At 39.4% G+C, this 21160-nt stretch overlaps 2 protein-coding genes across 3 annotated transcripts; one reads left to right on the forward strand and one right to left on the reverse strand.

The window, feature by feature from the left end:
- Window positions 1-83: 83 nt before the first annotated feature.
- On the reverse strand, window positions 84-7618 carry slc19a3b (solute carrier family 19 member 3b). The gene is made up of 8 exons (XM_084950024.1): window positions 7469-7618; window positions 3320-3499; window positions 2806-2971; window positions 2383-2683; window positions 2037-2188; window positions 975-1167; window positions 596-737; window positions 84-329 (listed from the first exon to the last, which is right to left on the reverse strand). Exons 1-8 carry the CDS (start codon window positions 7616-7618, stop codon window positions 177-179), a joined length of 1437 nt encoding a protein of 478 aa, XP_084806150.1. The 3' UTR covers window positions 84-176.
- A 1839-nt stretch (window positions 7619-9457) lies between these two features.
- Window positions 9458-20366, forward strand: daw1 (dynein assembly factor with WDR repeat domains 1). Of its 2 annotated transcripts, none has more exons than XM_084949971.1 (13): window positions 9458-9545; window positions 9811-9883; window positions 10529-10673; window positions 11366-11424; window positions 11513-11635; window positions 11763-11862; window positions 12408-12515; window positions 13532-13638; window positions 13780-13882; window positions 14293-14407; window positions 14649-14725; window positions 19250-19412; window positions 19605-20366. In XM_084949971.1, the coding sequence occupies exons 1-13, from the start codon at window positions 9506-9508 to the stop codon at window positions 19637-19639; spliced, it is 1248 nt and encodes a 415-aa protein (XP_084806097.1). In that variant the 5' UTR covers window positions 9458-9505; the 3' UTR covers window positions 19640-20366. The 2 variants fall into 2 exon arrangements, with proteins under 2 accessions (XP_084806097.1, XP_084806098.1); XM_084949972.1 differs by having other exon boundaries at window positions 12432-12515.
- Window positions 20367-21160: the final 794 nt, after the last annotated feature.

Raw genomic sequence — 21160 nt, forward strand, 5'->3', positions numbered from 1 at the left:
TGCAGATAGCAAAAATACACAACACATAAATGTTTGCTTTTCAGTGTATAAACATTTAATGTTACAGTTTGTAGTGTTTAAGAAAAGCATATTTACAAGCTCTCGTTAGTTAATTTGCAGCTGTTTAAGGTAAATTAGTTCCAATCTTCCAAAAACCTGTCGGGCACTGACACAGGTCAGAGACGCTCTGCAGCAATCACCTCCTCCACACACTCAGGTTCCTTGGCTTCCGTGTGCCGGGGACAGGGTTTGTTCACACAGGCGGTGTAGGTTCCTCGGATCAAAAAGAGCAGCGATATGACAGCATAGTAGCTGCCGTAGATGATAAACTGCAGAGCAGAGAGACGACACATAATCCTAAGCATTATTAGAATTATTTTACCTATGCTATGGCAGTGAACCACCTGCATCAAATAGACCTGCATGCAACAGCTAATGATAACCACCAGGTGTCACTCTGTCCTCACATTTCAGTGCTTCAGTTAAGCAGCAAAACGCTGAAGGGGCCATCGGGTTCTTGACTTTGAGTTGTTGTTAAATCCCCGTGTGCTGCCATTCAAATACGCAGTAGTATAATTACAGCCTGTACACGTACCTGCGTCACGATGTCCAGCCCCAGTGCAGCTTCATCAACAACTGTGACTGTAATGATGGTCTGCAGTGAGAGGGCTACAAAAGTGTTGATCCCAAAAGTCAGAGCATAGCACTCAATGGAGAGGTTAGAGGCGATCTGAAACCTGCGGTGACAAAGTCCTTATAATTATGAGAGATTCAGCACATACTCTAAGACTGCAATAGATTTGTGTGGCAATGCAACCAGTAAGCTGACTCTAAACTAATATTGTCATCCTTTCCTCTGTATTGAACTGTTGGCCAGACAAAACAGTCAGTTTGAATGAATTCTTTAAGTTGTTCTTGTCACTTTTAAAACACATTTAGAGGAGCAGCGTGGACGAATTCTATCATGCACTTACGTTGTGATGGTGATGAGGAGCATGTAACAGGATTTAAATATGGCATAACCGACGTAGCATACCCAGATGCTGCTCGTGAATGCCATCAGAAACACAGCGCCTGACCCTACAGCTGAGAACATCCCCAAAGCCAGCTCTCCCCACACAACCCAGGTCACCTTGATGTAGCCCACAGAGAAGGCTGCTGCAGCACCTGGCCCATGAAGAAGAAAAATAAAGCAATTAGTCTGACATCCCAGCGGACGGCCCCTCCACTGCACATTTGCATCCTTCCCATTGTCATTCCCTGATTCGTCCATTACTCCTAACCTCCCTTTAACGGGAGAATAAAGGCCGCGGTGGCCTCATGCACACTCATGCATTTCCTGGCCTCCACAACGCTTGCTTATTATGATGAACCAGTTTCACCCAACTCCTGGAAACAACTATCAGTAATAATCAAAGAATCCATTACCTTTTAACTCTATCTCCTTAATAGAAGCAATTACTCTTCTTCTTCTCGCACTGAGGCGGGCCGAGCTTAAACCAAAAGGACCAGGGTGCTGCTATTCCCGTTCAAAATCAATACACATTGTCTGTGTAATCAGTTACCACAGATATAGCACAGCTGATTCCCTTTAATTGCAGGTTTTTATAGATCTATGTGCATTCAGAAATGGCAGCCTGTAATGACATTGTTAAATGTTATTTTGCTACATGATGTGGTTGTGCTGCAGTCTTCTCGCCTTTTCTAATTGAAGCAGAGACAGAGAACTCTGATTAGAGTCCTGCTTCCAGCTCACTGCAGTACAAATGAGTGGACCCCCTCTTACATCATTCTTCCTCTACTCTGATATAAAAGTAAGTTGAAAAGTAAATTTATCTCAATTTATCTCATATGTCATTTATTAAAAGCATATATATTATATATATGCTTTTAATAAATGAGGTCAGACCAAAACAAACAATATGTATTTCACCCTGACTGATGTAGACACATTCATTCTGTTACAGTCGTTTGACTGGAACATCTTGTAATTATTATTTTTAATCTAAAAAAACCCGCTCTAACACCAATCTTACCTACAAGAGAGCATGCAGCCTCCACTCCTCCGTTGTAGATGGATGATGTGGCAGATGGCTCTATATGGTCCCACATAAGCTGGATATAGTTGAAGACCTGCACGTAGCCAGCTGTGGCCAGAGCCCACCACAGGGACCAGTAGATTAAATGTCTGAATGGTGATAATTATGGCAAGAGATTATGATGATGACTGTACAGCTACTTCTACTGTTTAAAAGAAGTACCTTATGAATACATTATAAAAATTTGGACCAATCAGTTGTAATCCCAGGTGTTAATTAAATGCAAGTGGGCACTCAAAGCATCTTAGTGATTTAAAAAAAAATATTGAAAGAAAAGAAATGCCTGGAAGAGTAGGACTCCCTGAAGCTTTGCCAAAGCAGATGAACTGCAGCGGCCACAGTTTCTCTGCTGCAGCAGCCAGCACTGCCATTATATTCCATCTTCCCTTTCCCCGAGCCTTCTCCATCCTTATCCGTCACTGACTCCTTCTCTCCCTGTGGCCCCTCTTGCTGGCAGTCTACAGCTGCAGCCTTCTTCCCTTTGAAGAACATGCTTGTCTGGGGCATGGGCAACCAGAATGAGACGAGAAATGCCACACTCACAATTCCCAGGGTAATAGTATTGATATAGAAGTAGTCCAGGCCTGTTGGTTACAATTGATCATTCATTAGTGCTTGTTTAAAGTTCAGTTCATAATTTTCTTTCTTGTCATGCATCAAATGTTATTTTTCATATTATTGTGGTCAAATACTACGAAGCCCATACCAGCAAGGGAGACAAGCATTTGGCCAAGGGTGGCGCCAAATGTATATCCAGCCAACATTGCACTGCGCAGGTAACCAGTAGCTCTTTGGTAATTCTCTACTGGAATTATACTGTAAATATAGGAAAAGTAGGCAACCTCCGTGGAAGTCACTACAGCATAGTTGACCTGTTGATGGAATAGAGCAGTTGTAAAGAGGCAGTAGATCATGATAAACTCTATTAAATGCATTAACAACGGTATGATTTAAGTTGTGATAACTGGAATAAATACAAAAGCTTTTAAAAGATTCCTTCAACGGTAAGAAAGCGATCCAAACCTGCCCGGCCCTGTGTGAAAAAGATTGTGACTAGCTACATTTAACATTAAAAGTTGTTTGATGATCCAAAGGATGTAAGTGTGTCAAGTATGCAAAATAGTAAGAAATCAGGAAGTGGGCAAGTATTTTTTTTCACAGCACCTTTCAGTGTTATATATTAATCATTCTTGAAACAACAACAAGAAGTTTTAACTGACCTGAAGGAAAGTCATAGCAGGAAGACCTGGGACAAAGCACAGTAGGATATAGTTGGTGATGAGAAAGAACCCCTGTACTATAATAAGGGGTTTGTACCTCAGGAAGTCAGTCAGGAGGAAGACGGGGAAAAGAAAGGCCAGGTAGGAATACGTCCAGATAGGAAACAGGTAGTTGGTCAGCTGTAGGGAACCACAAGCACCACAAAACAGTATTGATGATCCCATTTGTGCTTCTTTTTCATGACATGCATATCGCACTGCTTATGAAAACTGATGCATGTTTTTTTGTTTCGTTTTGCTTTCATATAAGTGCTGAATGTGAAACTGCAGAACAGATTTGCTCCACTGTCAAATGACCCTGGATCTATATCGGACAACCATCCATCTAAAAGTAGCGAAGTAATTTCTGAAAATCTGTTGAAAAGTAAAAGGCCACAGGGAAAGCTAAAGGCTAGGCCTGAAACTCTGATTGTGGGTGACTCTGCTGTAAAGGATGTACAAAGGATGTGCGGTAAGAACACTAAAGTCCTCTGCTTTCCTAAGGATATGGTCAACAACCTGAAGGAGAGAATTCTTCAAATTGCAGATGAATATCCAACTGTGACAAACATTGTTCTGCATACAGGGTCAAACGATGTGTCCAAACAACAGACGGAGGTTCTGAAACGGGACTTTACTGATTATTAAATACTGTAAACTCTCTGAATGCAGCTGTATACATCAGTGGACCTGTACCGCCCGTCAGAGGAGGAGACGAGAGATTCAGCAGGTTGTTTGCACTGAATAAATGGCTTATATCAGCATGTACTGACCACTCAGTGCATTTTATCAACAATTTTAATATTTTTTGGGAACGCAGGCATCTGTTTAAAGCAAATGGATTTAATTTTAACAAGTCAGGGGTGAAACTGTTCACCTCCAACTTGTTTTATTCCATACGTCATCCATCTGTGCTTGTTGCCAAGGCTGAGATAAACGAGGAGTTATCTCATAAAGAGGATTATGGCAGTGGTGACTTTTCCCAGGAGAAGCTGGGACCCTGTTTACTAGAAGGTTTTAAAATTTCTGTACTTTTAGGTGACAGAAGGAGACATGTGGCCTGGTCAAAACACAGAGAGCTGCACCCTAAAAGATTTTTAAATATAGTAAACATACCTTGTGTGCCACAGACTGCTCCCAAACACAAGGGGGCAAATAATACCTCTAAAACACTTAAGCTGGCTTTATTAAATGTTAGATCTTTAGCTGGGAAAACATTTTTAATTAATGATTTAATCACTGAGCACAGCCTTGATTTTATGTTTTTAACAGAAACTTGGTTGGACCAAAGTAATAGTGGAGCTGTTCTCATCGAGACGACCCCTCCTAACTACAGTTTTATCTGTGAGGCCAGGGTGAGCAGGAGAGGAGGAGGGGTTGCTGTCTTATTTAATGAATCATTTCAATGTCAACAGCTATCTCCTGGAAGTTTTCAGTCTTTTGAATCTTTACAGCTGAAGGCCGCATCCAAAGTTGTGTTTCTTAATGTTTACAGGCCTCCCAAATACTGCACAGACTTTTTTAATGACCTCAGTGAGCTGCTGTCTGTGATCTGTGTTGATTTCGACTGTGTAATTATTGTTGGGGATTTTAACATCCATGTGGACAACCCTCAGGACAAAGGGACTAAAGACCTGAGTAACACTGGGCAACTTTGGGCTGACTCAGCATGCAACAAAGGCCACACATAATAGAGGACACACTCTTGACCTACTGATCTCCAAGGGCCTGAGCATTTCAAACATTACTGTGTCTGATGTGGGCCTGTCTGATCATTACTGTGTTTTCTTTGAAAGTAAAATTTCAGCCCACACAAATATATCAACAGCAGTGATCACAAAATGGTGTATAACTGAACACAGTAGTGAGATATTTAACCAGGTCTTCCCCTTAACACCTGGCCTGTCCAGAGGTTCAGTCAATGAGCTCGTCAATAGCTTCAATGCTAAAATGTTAAATGTAATGGATACAATTGCTCCCATTAAGGTGAAGGTTATCTCTGGAAGGAAAAAGTCTCCACGGAGAAACTCCACACTGGTGAAAAATGAAAAAAGAGAGTGTAGGAAAGATGAGCGCAGATGGAGAAAAACAAACCTCCAGGTTCATTATGACATCTATAAAGAGAAACTTCACAATTCTAATTTACAACTGACGAGTGCAAGGAGGTCCTACTTCTCTGACATCATCACCAAAAACAGTCATAATGCTCGGGTCTTATTTTCTACAGTTGACAGGCTAACAAACCCTCCTGTGTCAGTGGCAGCTGAACTTCATTCGACCATGGCCTGCAATGACTTCGCCAAATTCTTCACAGACAAAATCCAAAAGATTAGACAAGCAATTGGTACATCAACAGCATATTCAGGATATGTACCGTGTCCACTGAAAAACTGTTTAAACACCATCAAACTGTTTCAACCTATTAACAGCAAAGACCTGGAGGACATCTTATGTCAACTGAACTCCTCCTCTTGCTGTTTAGATGTCCTGCCAACAAGTTTTTTCAAAAAGGTCTCAAAGACTTTGGAGTCAGACCTGTTACAGATCGTCAACTTTTCTTTAATGTCAGGTGTGTTTCCAGAACCACTAAAAGCTGCTGTAATTAAACCTATACTGAAAAACGACAATCTTGACAAGACACAAATGAACAACTACAGGCCGATCTCAAATCTCCCATTTTTAAGTAAGATCATTGAAAAAGCAGTTTCTCAACAGCTCAATTACTTCTTAAAACAGAATAACTGCTATGATGCCTTCCAGTCAGGTTTTAGACAGAACCACAGCGCTGAAACCGCTCTGACCAAAGTGTTTAATGACATATGTCTCAACACAGACAGTGGAAAAATGTCAGTCTTCGTTTTACTGGATCTCAGTGCAACATTTGATACAGTTGACCACAACATATTACTCAAACGACTGGAGAACTGGGCAGGTCTTTCAGGAACTGTACTAAACTGGTTCAAAACATACTTAGAAAACAGGAAATACTTTGTATCAATAGGTAACTTCACATCTGAGCAGACAAGTATCACATGTGGAGTTCCCCAAGGTTCCATCTTAGGGTCCCTTCTGTTTAACATTTACATGCTCCCACTGGCACAGATTATAAAGAACAACAAAATAAACTATCACAGCTATGCAGATGACACACAAATATATATCACAATGTCACCAGGAGACCGAGGCCCTGTACAGGCTCTTGGTAAATGCATTGAGGAAATTAATGACTGGTTGTGCCACAATTTTCTCCAGCTAAACAAAAACAAAACTGAAGTAATAGTCTTTGGTGCCAAAGAAAAACGATTACAGGTCACCAGAGAACTTCAATCTATACACCTAAAAACCACAAACCAGGCGAGAAATTTGGGTGTAGTGATGGATGCAGACCTAAACTTAGGAAAACACATTAAGACAATAACAAAATCAGCTTACTATCACCTCAAGAATATTTCAAGGATAAAAGATCTGATGTCTCAACAGGACCTGGAAAAACTAGTCCATGCATTCATCTTTAGTAGGCTTGACTAATGTAACAGCATCTTTACAGGTCTACCTAAAAAATCAGTCAGACATCTACAGCTCATTCAGAACTCTGCTGCTCGAGTCCTCACTAAGACCAAAAAAGTGGACCACATCAGTCCAGCTCTGAGGTCTTTACACTGGCTGCCTCTCCGTCAGAGGATAGACTTTAAAGTTCTGATGCTGGTCTATAAAGCACTTAATGGTTTACGACCAAAATACATCAGTGACCTCCTGACCCAGAATGAACCTTCCAGATCCCTCAGGTCATCTGGATCCGGTTTTTTATCAGTCCCAGAGTCAGAACCAGACACGGAGAAGCTGCATTCAGCTTTTATGCTCCATATATCTGGAACAAACTCCCAGAAAGCCTCAGATCAGCTGAAACACTCAGTTTATTTAAATCCAGGTTGAAGACTCACCTATTCTCAGCTGCATTTGAATAAAACACCAAATCCACACTTTTAAGCTTAAATTTCAAAACTTATATTTTAACTACTGATTCACCTTGTTGTTGAATTGTGCTATATAAATAAACTTGCCTTGCCTTGCCTTTTAATAAAAGACAGAAAGTGTGTCCGTAGTCCTTACCACTTCTTCAGAAATGTTCTTGCGTGGTCCAATAAGGTATGGTGTCAGGAAAGGTTCTGCAACCCTACAGTTTGCAAAAAATCCATAGAGTGACAGGATGGCTGTGGGGTAAGCCCATCCAGATGACTTCAGCTTGGCCCAGCACCCCATGTTAGTATCTCAGCAAGATTTCCTTGCTGTTGCCTTTTGTTTTTAGTTGCACTTCAGTCTTGATTTAAAAAACACTATCTGGTTTAATACCAAAGCACTTTGAGCTTTCGTCAGGTTACCTTGTAAGTAGCTAGAATATAAACATAATCTTTATGATCTACACATGCCTTATTCATGCTGTACAAGTAATAGACTTTGACCTGTCAGGGAGCAACAGGAGAGAAGAACGGTGAGGAAATAAGTACAGTCACTTATTGTGGGATTGGAGTGACTCACACTCTTAATAGGCATATTGATATTGGGAATATACAAGTGACTATTCCCTCCCAGAGCATAAAGACAGAGCTGCTAACAAAACAAAACATGAAATATTTGAATGTTTTCAAACAATTTATTACTACAAATGACTGCACTCACTGCATTGAGTTATATGAAAAGATTGGCTAGAGATTGCAGGCAAAATGAAGGCATCCGCATACAGTGGGGTGAAAAAGTGTTTGCCTCCTTCCTTATTTCCGTTTTTTTGTATGTTTATTACACTGAAATGGTTCAGACCATCACACAAATTTACATATGAATGCCACCAGAAATACATTTAAACACAAAATGCTGTTTCGAAATGAAAGTGTTTATTATTAAGGGGGAAAAAATCAAAACCTACATGGCCCCTGTGTGAAAAAGTGATTGCACCCTACGCCTAATAACTGGTTGGGCCACCCTTAGCAGCAACAACTGCAATCAAGTGTTTGTGATAACTGTCAATGAGTTACAGAGAGCAGAGAGCTGCTTTCTGGTATGCACCACAGTTCATGAACAAACTACAGTGTATAATAAACTTTGAAACTCATTACTCATCAATCAGTTTGGAAAATTGGGAAATTTTGTGTATTTATTTATTTATGAATTCAGTAAATGAAAAAACAAGGGATTGTCTCCCAAAAAGGTGTTTTACGGCATTCACCAAAAACTGATTGTTGGTGTCGTAAATGACTTGTTAGCTCCCGATCTGGCAAACATACCGGAAACATATGTCTTAGTAGTGATAAGTCATTTTGAGCAGGAAAGAGCATTCTTGTCACAAGGTAAAAGCTGCAATTTTTTAGCTTTAATTAACTATAAAAACCTTGCATCACAGTTATGTACACATCATTTATGCTTAAAAAAGGACTTAATTTATTATAAAATAGGACTAATAACGCAGAGCCTTGAAAAACTGTTATTTGAAAAACAGGTTATTTTTTTTATTTTATATACAACCCTTTCGTAAATCTAGTTTACTAAAATCTATTAGAGCAAATATATTAGACATTGAAAAAAAGTGATCGTCTGCCAAAAAGTGACTGCCCGTGTTTAAACTGCTGTACATGACTTGCTGGCCTTTAATATTTGAAATATATGTCAAAAGTAATCCTCATGAATGATATCAACTCATCTTGAGCTACAAACAACATTCCTGTCACAAGGTAGAATTTTAGAAGTGACTGTTATATAGCCTATGTATCCCGTTAAAAAAGTCTCACTGGCATTAAAAATTGATTTTTTTAAGAGCGATCTGGCAAAGACGGCAGCAGCATAACAATAGTTCTATAAAGATATTTTAACTGGCCAAAAAGGACCGGGTCATAAAGATACTTGCAAAACTGGTAATTATTTTATATATAGTCTAAAGTCTATTTATCAATATATGTAAAGACATTACACATCATTTAAAAAAACAAAAAACACACATAGAAACTTGAAATCACTTTTTGGCAGACCAGCACTTTTTGGTACAACACCGGTCCTTTAAGGCTTGTATTAGGCATGCGCGGTAAGCGCACGCGAGTCCGGTCGCCATAACAACGGTTTGTTTCTATGTGATGTGATAGGACCTTATTAGAAGACAGAATGAAACTCAAGCGGTTTCTCCTCAGATATTATCCGCCAGGTAATACAAGTTATGTTTGTAGTCCTATCTAAAATGTTGCTTCTCATGGAGGTCATATGACTGTGCCTAACCTTCATATTAAATCGTTATGGCCTAAAGTTTGTCTGACATTAGCTAGTTAGCTAACGCTTTTCAAACTCAAATCGGGAGAAGGGTTAGATAGTTTGTCATTATAAGACATAAGAGGTTAAGTTAACTAGAACCCAGGTGTTGTAATGTCAGCCTCTCTTTAATTCTTTTATTTTTCATTTTTTTATGCTGCCAGGTATAATCCTTGAATACGAGAAAGGAGGATTTCTGAGGACCAAATCAATAGATCTTTTGGATTTGACTCCAGAGTGCGTGAGTTGTACCTGTTAGGATCTCTCTCTCTCTCTCTCTCTCTCTCTCTCTCTCTGCGTGTGTGTGTGTGTATGTGTGTGTGTGTGTGTGTGTGTCTGATCTCAGCACTGAAGATAATGTCAATAACCAAACTGTTACAACCTACGGTTACATTACCACTAAAAAACGACTTTCTGCAGACTAAAACCCTATTTAAAAACACTTTGTAACCATGTTGCATTTATTATGAAGTTGGACTGTGGAGGAGTTGCAATTCCTTAATGTGGCATTACATTAGACTAGAGATCTCTTTTAAATGACCCATTTACTTTAGGAATACCAACATTACTCATTTCAGCTCTTACTGGCAGTCACAAGGGTGTAAATCTGACAACACGGGGAGTGATATTTTCACACACATTAAACATACTTTGGTGAAATTGTAGAGTAAATGTAATCTTTGTTAAGCTGTATTTGTTATCCTAAACCCCCTTTCTGTTTCCATTTTCTTTCCCTTTTCTGTTCCTAATGTCTTGGGGTTTTTTTGTTTGTTTGTTTTTGTTTTTTGTTTTTTGTTTTTTACATTTTTTTTTCTCTCTTTTGCCATCAAGCTACCTAAAATTACAAAAAGACTTATCACATTTTATGTTTTAATATTGTAGAACAAATCCAGATGAGTTGGTGGAAGAAATCAGACAATCAGAGCCTCTGGTCACAAAGGCTCAGGCTGATCAGGTCAAACAGCTGGTTATTCGACTTCAGAAGAAACAGACCCAGCAGGACCATCACAGGTTCTGTTTCTCCAAGGTCAGACACAAAACAGCAGTAAATAAATCAACACGTAGACATGACGCTTACAAGGAATTCCTGCTGGTGAAGACATTTATCTATTTCCCTCACATTGTTGAAAGTTATTTGGTGCTCCTTGTAACCTTGATTTTAATGAAAGCATGGTTTTATGAACTAAAGTTTATTTTGTCTGTGAAACATGGCACACGTGTTGCTTATTGAGTTATGATAGTAATGCTTTTATTCCACACAGACTGTTGGAACAGTAACATTTTTGCAGCATGAATAAACGGGCACAATCCATTAGCTCAGCGATTAGCAGATGCTATTTACATATGTGGAATGTGATTTGTGAAATTAGTAATTACTGTTTTAGAGAGGCACTAGAAAGCAGCAGTGATCGGGTTACTAAGTTGCTAGTGCTTCATGTGCATGTATTAGGGGAGTTAAATGGCAGTCAGGGTCAGTTGCATTGCTGGAGATCAGAGGTTACTGAATTTATTTTGCCTGCATCTAAAAATTGGGAGATCTTTCTGTTCTTAATGAGAGCAGAAAGTTATTCCACCAGTGGTGGGCCAGGAGGTAGAAGCCTTCACACTACATTATAGTCAAATGAATTATACATACAGAAGTTACATGGGTAATTTTAAAGATGAATGTAGTCAATAACTAAATTGGATTTTTCAGACCAGTTTCAATTTTTTTTGCAGGAGCTCAAGGCACACATACTGCCACTGACAAATGTTGCCTTTGATAAATCTGGGTCAAGGTGAGTTTTTAACACTGAGTAACCTCCCACTTTGTTGTTTAGGAGAAATTACAGTTTGTGCAATTCCCCTTTTTCTCTCACACTGCAGGTTTATAACTGGGAGTTACGACAGGACATGTAGAGTCTGGGACACAGCCTCAGGCACAGAGCTGCACGTGCTAGAGGGTCACAGAAACGTGGTGTATGCAATTGCGTTCAACAACCCTTATGGGTAATGAGCTGTTTTAGGAAAACCTTTATAACATGGGAGGGCCACATTGCTCAATTTAAGATTCACATGAGTGTTTCATCTTAAAAATGAATGTTTCCTTGCTTTATTTTCTCTCTATTAAACTTAGAGACAAGATTGCGACTGGCTCTTTTGATAAGACCTGCAAACTGTGGTGTGCCAAGACTGGCAAATGTTTTCATACTTATCGGGGACACATGGGAGAAATAGTATGTATAATGATTTGTTTTAAATGAATTTCATTTGTGTTAGTTTTTGGTTGATTGCTGATTCATATTCGAAACACAAGTCAGTATTTAAGCGACGTGAGCATTTCAACTACAAGGTTCTGCTATGGTATTGTGTTTAGTACTTTAACAGGACCTATTATTTTAATTACTGTCTACATTTTTATTCTTGGACTCATAGTAGCTTTGCATGATTTACAAGTAATCTTCATTTATCTAAGACTGAGCCTTGGGCAGCCTATTTCATCTTCTGTCTGAGGCAAGATATTTTACTCCCATTAAGTCCATCTGCGCTCTAAATGAGCTTTTTTTTTTCTGATTGGCTGTGATTGACTCACAAACAAGAGGTTGGGTTGGGCTGCTGTAAGCATATGGTTTAGATGACCATATTTAGTAAATTGCCATATAGAGCCAAGAATAGAAACAACTGTTTCAAATTGAGAGTTTAGAGCAGTTCATATGCCATATGCTATTCAGCTTTGCTACAGAATACAATACAATACAACCTAAGTAAAAAATTTTTGTAGGTGTGTCTTGCATTCAACCCCCAGAGTACGCTGGTGGCCACAAGCAGTATGGACACCACTGCCAAGCTGTGGGATGTGGAGAGTGGGGAGGAAGTGGCCACACTGACTGTGAGATACCTTTTCCTCAAACTCTGTCCCATTGCTTTTCTTGCTCTTCTTATCCTGGTGTTGTGACCCACATTCATTCATTAATGATGATTCATTAACGTTTTAGTCACTTGTGAAAGTGACATGAATGCTGTCAAGTGCTCTTGATGACCAACATTTTTAGCAGTTCTTACATTCACAAATGATCTGATAGGAATGTGACTAACTCTTTAAGAAGGCACTGATAGCCCTCTCTAAGGGGAGTAGTGAGACCTCTTTAATGTGCAGACTGCACGTGGGTTTATAGTGTGACTTGCTGAATCTGTCTCAGCAAGGAGCAACTCTCTGCCCCTCTCAATTCACTTAGCTTCTCACACCATGAAGAATCAGTAATGCAGTCAACTGAGTGCAGATTCTTTAATCGATGTTCTTTTTTTTTAGTTAACTTCAATTTTATAAATCTACCGGTAAGGCTAACCTGTGTATTTATGTTAACAAATTCAGGAGACTATAATGTGGGGGGCTCACACTAGCTATGACACCATTTAGTTGCCAGACTGCACACGCCTTTGAAAACATTAAACATTATGCACAAAATACCTCAAATGAGCCCAAAAAAGTAAAATAAATGAGGGACAGGTGATTAAAGTGGGTGCGAGCCACCACTTATGAATTGGACCACACTTACCTTCAAACTCATTCTGATCTTAAATACACACTTCTAAAGTTTGGAGGCTGTACTTTGCACGGTTGGGACAAATCCGTCCAAGGACAGTAAGACATAAACACCTGCCAAAGTACTTAAAGCTGCCTTTGATGTAGTTCCTTCTAGGACAACAGCCCCATTTTTCTGCAGGGACACACACACACACACACACACACACACACACACAAGGTGAAAATAATCAGCTGTATAAGCCACACCGTTGTGGTTGGTAAATATTTGCATTTTATGATGCACTTTTTCATCCATAATGTGAGCGGCTGTGAGGGAGAAACGAAATAAGACAGTGAGAGATAATGCCATCTCCTTTCAGGGTCACACCGCAGAGGTCCTCTCGCTGTGCTTTAACACAGTGGGCAGTCAACTTGTCACCGGTTCCTTCGACCACACAGTCGCTATATGGGATGTTGCTTCAGGAAGGTCAGAAGTTATCAATATTATGCATCGATTTGTGCATGTGTCATCATTTATACTTCACAGAGAATGTAACACTTATCGATTCTGCCTTACAAAGCTGTGAGACTGATTAATTGCTGTTCAATTCCTTGTTTTTTCCCCTAGACGGGTCCACACACTCATTGGTCACATGGGAGAAATAAGCAATACTCAGTTTAACTGGGATTGCTCCTTGATTGTTACTGGTTCCATGGATAAAACCTGCAAAGTAAGCTATCATTAAGCCAAAATATCTTTTTTTTGTTGCCAAAATCTCTTGTCAGAGGCTGAAAACATGTCTGTTTGTATTTACCATCTCAGTTGTTTGAGCATTTGTATTTGCTCGCTTCAATTTCCCACTCTCTCGCAAACTCCTGTCTCTAAGGTCTGTGGAGAAAAATTAAATCCTAATTCCTTAATTACACCAAGATGAGTCACGCTCACAAGTGAGAATTATCCACCTCGCTGCATTCCTCTGAGGGAGATGGCCATAATAAAGCCACTTTAGAGTTTAATGCTACATTCACACATGCATACTTCATGAGTTTGGTGTTTCCATGACTGCATGCTCCAGTTATGTAGTTCGCTCCTGTGTGCATGTATAATTCTGTTTTTTGACATGTGTAAATGTGTTCGCAGGTTTGGGAGACTGTCAGTGGGAAGTGTGTTGCCACCCTCACTGGACACAAAGAAGAGGTGTTGGATGTGTGTTTTGATTTAAGTGGTCAACTCATTGCTACTGCCTCAGCTGATGGTGAGACAACACTTCAGTCAAAAGATTACATTACGACTAAAACTGTACTAGCACGGTATTACAAACGTACCCTAAATATACTACTTGTGCAGAATTTAAGATTCTGCTTTTAAGATTTCTACAAATACCGAAGCTTTATTGGTTGTATAAATTTGGATTTTCCACAACAAAAGCAACATTTTTATAATTTTGTAAGCTGTGCCTGTGTGCTGAGAACTCTCTCTCTTCCTGAAACTCTCAGGGACAGCAAGAGTGTTCAGTACAGCAACACATCAGTGTCTTGCAACCTTAGAAGGCCACGATGGCGATATCTCCAAGGTAAGTTGATGAAGCCAAACTGTCTGTTCTAAAAGAACAATTTAAGTTATGGCTATTTTTTGTCATCTATTTATCTGTAATTAAACGAAAAAGCATAACTGTGTTGCTCAAGCTTTTTCAGCATTTTATCACTCTTCTCAACTTTGTGAGTATTAACTATTATTTTAACTTGTAAAGCGTAACCCTGCCCCTTGGTACACCTTACGTATATCAGGTTTTTGCTGTTGACAAAGCTGGGTTAAGGTGAGTTTATACATGTTTTGGCATTTTAAATAATGCTTAATTGTTACTAAGGATGCCGAAGTTTGCCATACCCCATACCATTATACCACCAGCAGCCTGAACCTTTGATTCAGGGGTCAGGCTGCTTTCATGTTGTTTTCACCAAATTCTGACCGTACCATCTAAACATTGCAGCAGAAATTGAAACTCATCAGACCATACAATATTTTTCAAATCTTCTGTTGTCCAATTTTACTGAGTGCCTTTGAATTGTAGCCTCAGTTTCCTGTTCTTAGCTGACAGGAGTGGCTCACAGTGTGGCCTTCTGCAGCTGTATTGACGTCTTGTGTGTTCAGATATGCTCTTCTGCATATTTTGGTTCTAAGGAATGGTTGTTTGAGTTACTGTTGCCTTCTTGTCAGCTTGAAGGAGTCTGGTCATTCTCCTCTGACCTCTGACATCAACAAAGTATTTTCACCCAGAGAACTGTCGATCACTGGATATTTTCTCTTTTTTAGTCCACCCTATGGTTGTAGGTAAATTTCAGTAGACAGTTACACCGGCCCATCTGACACCAACAAACATTCCATGCTCAGCGACACTAAAATCACCTTTCTTCCTAATTCTGATTCTCAATTTGAGGTCTTTTCAACCATGTCTATGTGCCTAATAGGTGCCTAAATGCACTGCTGTGATGCCGTGTGATTGGGCGATTACTTCTTTGTAGCTATTATAGTTAAAGAGCACAGATGTGAGACTGTTATGTTTTTTAAGTTACTGATTTCATAGCAAACTTTTACCCATTTGTGAGTCTTATGTTTGAAACCATTCAGAAAATGATCTCAGTATTCGTATGGCAAATGTAGTAATAAAAATAAGAACAAATTATTAAGTATTCTATAACCAGGGCCACAGCCACAACTTTGGGCATGCGTCATGCAGCTAGCAGCTGTGAATAAACTTGTGATTTTTGTGTAATATTGACTCAGACCACAGTTTTCCTCGCCAGTGCTTTAAATAGGTCATTTTTTAAAATTACCTAGGTAACATGTGACAGAGTGTGATGCTGAAATGGAGGGACAAGATTCGAAGCTTCAGGATGTTTTGAGTTATCGCCAGAAATCTGTGAGCACAGTTCTAAACCTGATTAACATGGCCTGCTAGTAGTAACGCAAGCACATACATGTGAATACTCTGGCATGGGGCACTGCTGTCTGACCCTGCACTGACCTTGTTCTTTATTTGGAGCGATATCACCCATTTAATATTTGTCAAGTGCGATGCTCTGCACGAGTGTGGGTTTTCCACAGGTTCTGGCTCAGAGGGCTTCTCTGTATGCATTTACTAAAACACATTAGACAGCCAGTAATAAACAGGCTGGATGGAAGATGATTCCAGGGGATTATGACACTAATCTCTCCCTAACAGGACACCAGCCATCCTCCTGTCCATGCTTCTTAACCATTTTCTTGCCCATGTTTTTCTCCTTCTATTTCAGTATCTCACTCAGTAAGCTTTTAATTTTATTTTTATTACATCTCAGTCACTGCTGTAGTAAATTCACTTTGCTACCCTTTTGTTTGTGAATAATAATATATTATAAATGATGGAATGCTAATTAAATGACTAGTTCTAAAGGTCTAAAAATATTTTTTTCGTTGTGGAAGATGGTATAAATCAGCATTCCCCAACCTTTTTTGCGCCATGGACCAGTTTATGTCCGACAATATTTTCACGGACCGGCCTTTAAAAATAAAACCAGTATCGGTAGCAAAAAAAAAAAAGAAGATTTATCCACAACACGGGAAAAGACCCAGGGAAACGAGTTAATGAGAAAAACGATAAAAAAATAACGATAAAAATCCTGAAAACCATAACTTTCACACTCAAGCCTCAACTCTCGCGGCCTGGTACCAAACGACTCATGGACCCGAGGGGTTGGGGACCGCTGGTACAGATAGCTTCTCGTAACTGTGTTTTCAAACTAAGCATTAAGAGGACTCTTTCCTATTCTGGATGTTCCGTTTTCTTTATTCTTGCCCTTAATTCAAATCAAAATGACAATCTAATGGAAAAAATCAGTGTTTGATTAAATTTGTAGAGCCCATTTACAGCATGCTCCAAACTTTCATTGAAAAAATCCATATGATGTAGGAAGTAGCATTTTTGCAGGTCCTTGTTGAAATGTGTTTTAAAATTAACTTTTCCCTTAAAGTTAGCCTCTACAGCTAACCAACAAAAATGGTTCTCGTAGTTTTGAGTCATTCTTACGCTACAAACAAGATGTGATTGGTTAGGCCAATGTAACCTAGTGACCATGCAAGAGAGACGATATTGAGTAATGCCAGATTAAACAAATGCTTTAGCCTTGTTAATCCTTCCTCCATTTTATATATACAGTTATATAAAAAGGAAAGTTCACTTGCTTCCAGTCTGGTAAAAATAATCTCAGATTAACAAGAACACATGACGTATTATATGGTGTCATTATTTATTTAACACAGCGGTGTCCAAACCCAGGCCTTGAGGTTTTAGATGTGTCCTTGGTCCAACACAGCTGAGTTAAATGGCTAAATTACCTCCTCAACATGTCTTGAAGTTCTCCAGAGGCCTGGGAATGAACTAATCATTTCATTCAGGTGTGTAGACTCAGGGTAAGATCTAAAACCTGCAGGACACCTGCTCTCGAGGCCTGGAGTTGTCCAAGCTTGATTTAACATAAAACTAAGCCAAATGTAAAAGAAGTGTGTGAAAGGCTAAGAACACCCTGGTTGCTTCCATAGGGGTTAAGAGGACAAGTAACTGCTAACTGCTGCAAATCAAATGCATTTATTGATCATCAGCATCAGTTAGCATGCTAAATGTTAAAGTTCATAATGGCATAAAGAGAAACAGACTGAACAAGTTTGGCTTGTTTGTGAGGGTGCCTGGAGAAAGCGTGTTCTCTCTAAAAAGAACCACATGACACCTGCAGCAATATCCTTTTAACAGACAAGACCACAGTGGAGATGTTTGTCCACAATGCAGTGTTTATGAGGATATTTCCAAAACTGCGAAATAGAAAATATATATCGACACAAACACCTCATACAAACTGTCAAGCACAGCGGTAGAGGGCTGATGGTTTAGTCTTAGTTTGCAGCTGCAGGTCCTGGGCAACTTGGAGTCACTGAGGTGTCTGTGACGTTTTCTGTATACCAAAATATTCTAGAGCCAAATACGAGGCTTGGACTGAGTTATGTAATGAAGTGGGACAGTGATTCTAAACAGACCAGCAAATCTACAACAGAATGGCTGAAAAGGTAAAGAGTCAGGGTGTTGCAATTGCCCGGTTTAAGTCGAGAACTCAAACTGATTAAAATGCTGTGACTGGAGCTTAAGAGAGCTGTACACATGAATGAATGCCCTCAAACCTAAGTGATCAGTCTAGCTACTTAGTATTTTTATCCTTGAGGTATTGGTTCTATTGCTAGTTAGCTAACATAAACTAATGTAAGGCAACAACCAACAAAACAACCCTGTGACGTCTTGTTGTGTACTGACACAACATATGACCTTAAAAACACTTATTTCTTAAATCCAGCTTCTCAGACAGTGACATTAGACTAGTGCTCCATGATGTAATTTAGCCTTTCTACACATAGTGTTTCATGTCCACTTTAATATGCAGTATGCAACTGAGACACTCATCAGCTTTGTTTATTTTTTTATCTCATTCCTTTACTCTTTTTGATCTTTATCTCTTCGCTGTCCATTTTAAAACATCAACCTTCCATTTTGGCACCTGTCATAGCTTCCACCCCCACACACACACACCACCCACACCTCAATCTTCTATCCTTGCCAGCTTCTTCTCTAGACAGTTTCCATTTCCTGTCTGGGGGTCTCTCGTTGGCGCTGACTTTAGAATTTTAATAAAAAACATACTTTACTTTCATGGCCATCTAGGGCCAACTTCATTTAATCATCCCTTCCTTTACCTCACTGTTAGGATATAAAACCACTCAGGGAATGATAAACCCAGACTATAATACAATCAGTTTCAGCCATGATTTTCATAACGCTCCTCTATCATCTCAGAGTAGTTCCACTGCTGCCTTTATCCTCCTTAAGCATTTTAAGTTGAATGACCTCAATGGAGTAATGCTACTGATATGGTAAAATTGGTCTAGACTCACCCATTTCCACCCCTCGTGTCATTTCTACTTTCTCTGGCATAATCTCTTATTCAGCAACTTTGTTGCAAATGTAGCACAACCCTCGAAAAAAGGCTAACTGTCCTGGCTCTGCCTCTCTTGGTAGATCTGTTTCAGCCCTCAGGGCACCAGAGTCCTGACTGCCAGCTCAGACAAGACAGCTCGGCTCTGGGATGCTCACTCTGGAGTCTGCTTACAAGTCCTGGAGGGGCACACAGACGAGATCTTTTCCTGCGTCTTCAACTACGAGGGTGACACAATCATTACAGGTACAAAGAACTGACACAGAAAACACACATAAACCCCATCTGACCACCGTACACTGTTAAAATGTAGCTGTAGGAGGCAAATGTACTCTCCATCACAAGCCGTCACAAATGCTTAATTGCAGTTTTTAGATGAAAAGCGTGCAGCTGTGTCCTTCTGTGCAGCTATCCATTTGTATTTGTGCTTCCCTGCAGGCAGCAAGGATAACACATGCCGGATCTGGTACTGAACATTACCCCAACCTACCCGAGGCTCAGGAGGGCATTTACATGAACACAACAATCAAATTGTGTTTGCCAAATATCGCCCACTTTGTGTCTGCTCGATTGTGGACTACTGTAAAAGAAAAACACAAAAAAATCACAAACTCCTGCTCAGTTTAGTCTTTGACTTCTGTGTGAAGTTAATGTGGTCCTAGAAATCAACAGCAGCTTGGAATCTCTGCTCAGAAGATGTCATCAAAAGGAGTCGAATTCTTCAATTTCAAAAGCTGTTTATGTTTTGTTCAAGCAATAATTGACATTATAGGAAATAGATGGATTAACTGTACATCATATAGTACCATGCAAAAGTCTTGAGCCGCCACTTATTTATTTGTATTTTGCTATGAAAATAGGAAAATAAATGATGATTTCTGGAAGCATGGACATAAAGTATAGAAGCAAAAACAAAGTTTGTACAATTCTAATAATTTTAGAAGTCAATATTTAAATTCGCTTTGTTGTCATTTCTTCAAGTAGTTGTCTTTAAATTGCCTCAGACTTTATGACACACTGCAGTCTATGCTGAGAAAGGACAAGTTGTCGGTTAATAGCTCTTTGGGAATGACGTTGTTGGTCCAAACATACTTTTATGTCTGTCAAACTGCAATTCTTAGCATCTTTGATAGATTCAACTAAAGAAATGGAAACAAATTTTGCAAAAGGCTGCTACTAATAAAGTGCCTGTAGATACAATTTAAAATGAGTTCTTTCCTGAGTTGTCTGTTATGTGTTGCCACAACACTGTACAAAAAACATCTGAAAATGTTCTGTTATAAGGACTGGGCTGAAAATAAGTGAAAAAGCAGCCAATGTCCAAAGAAAAGCTTAAAAAGAACTTCAGAAAGTCTTAAAAACTTTTTCTCAAGACCACTTGAAAAATGACAAATTACTAAAGTCTGGGTTATTTGAAAATGAAGAAATGAGGGGTGGGTTTAGACTTCTGCTCAGTATTGTTTTGTAACTAGCTACATAACTTGTGTCATACTCCAACAACAGCAATTGTAAACATTTTTGCATCTACCTCCTAAAACCATTGTGTTGGCACATGCACAGAAATCTGCGACAAGCTTATTGGTGGTTTTCAGGTAACTTCACATCATTGTAGGAGCGCCCACCTGATGAGAAAACACAGGCTTTCCTTTGCTTCCCACCACTATTTTTTGCTATACAACATGCTGAATGAGTCTGTGACTCAGTTCACAGTGACAAACAAATCACACAGCAACGCTTGCAAAGTCCCTTCCATACAAGTGCAACGTAAAAATCACATACATTCCTCCTTGTCCACACTAATTTAAACTGACATTGGAAAAAAGCTCTGATTAGATTTATGTCATGTTACATTGTGTACACCCAACTAACATATTACTAACCTGTCAAATACTGCCCCACAGTGTTAACTGTAGTGACCCTGAAACCTCTAAATACTGTTGGGTAGCTGCCTACCATTAGTTAATTAGCACTCACCTTTGCTTTGACAATAAAGA

Source organism: Perissodus microlepis, chromosome 14 (genome assembly GCF_051167445.1).
Source record: "Perissodus microlepis isolate ML-2025 ecotype Zambia chromosome 14, ASM5116744v1, whole genome shotgun sequence".
Lineage (NCBI taxonomy): Eukaryota > Metazoa > Chordata > Actinopteri > Cichliformes > Cichlidae > Perissodus > Perissodus microlepis.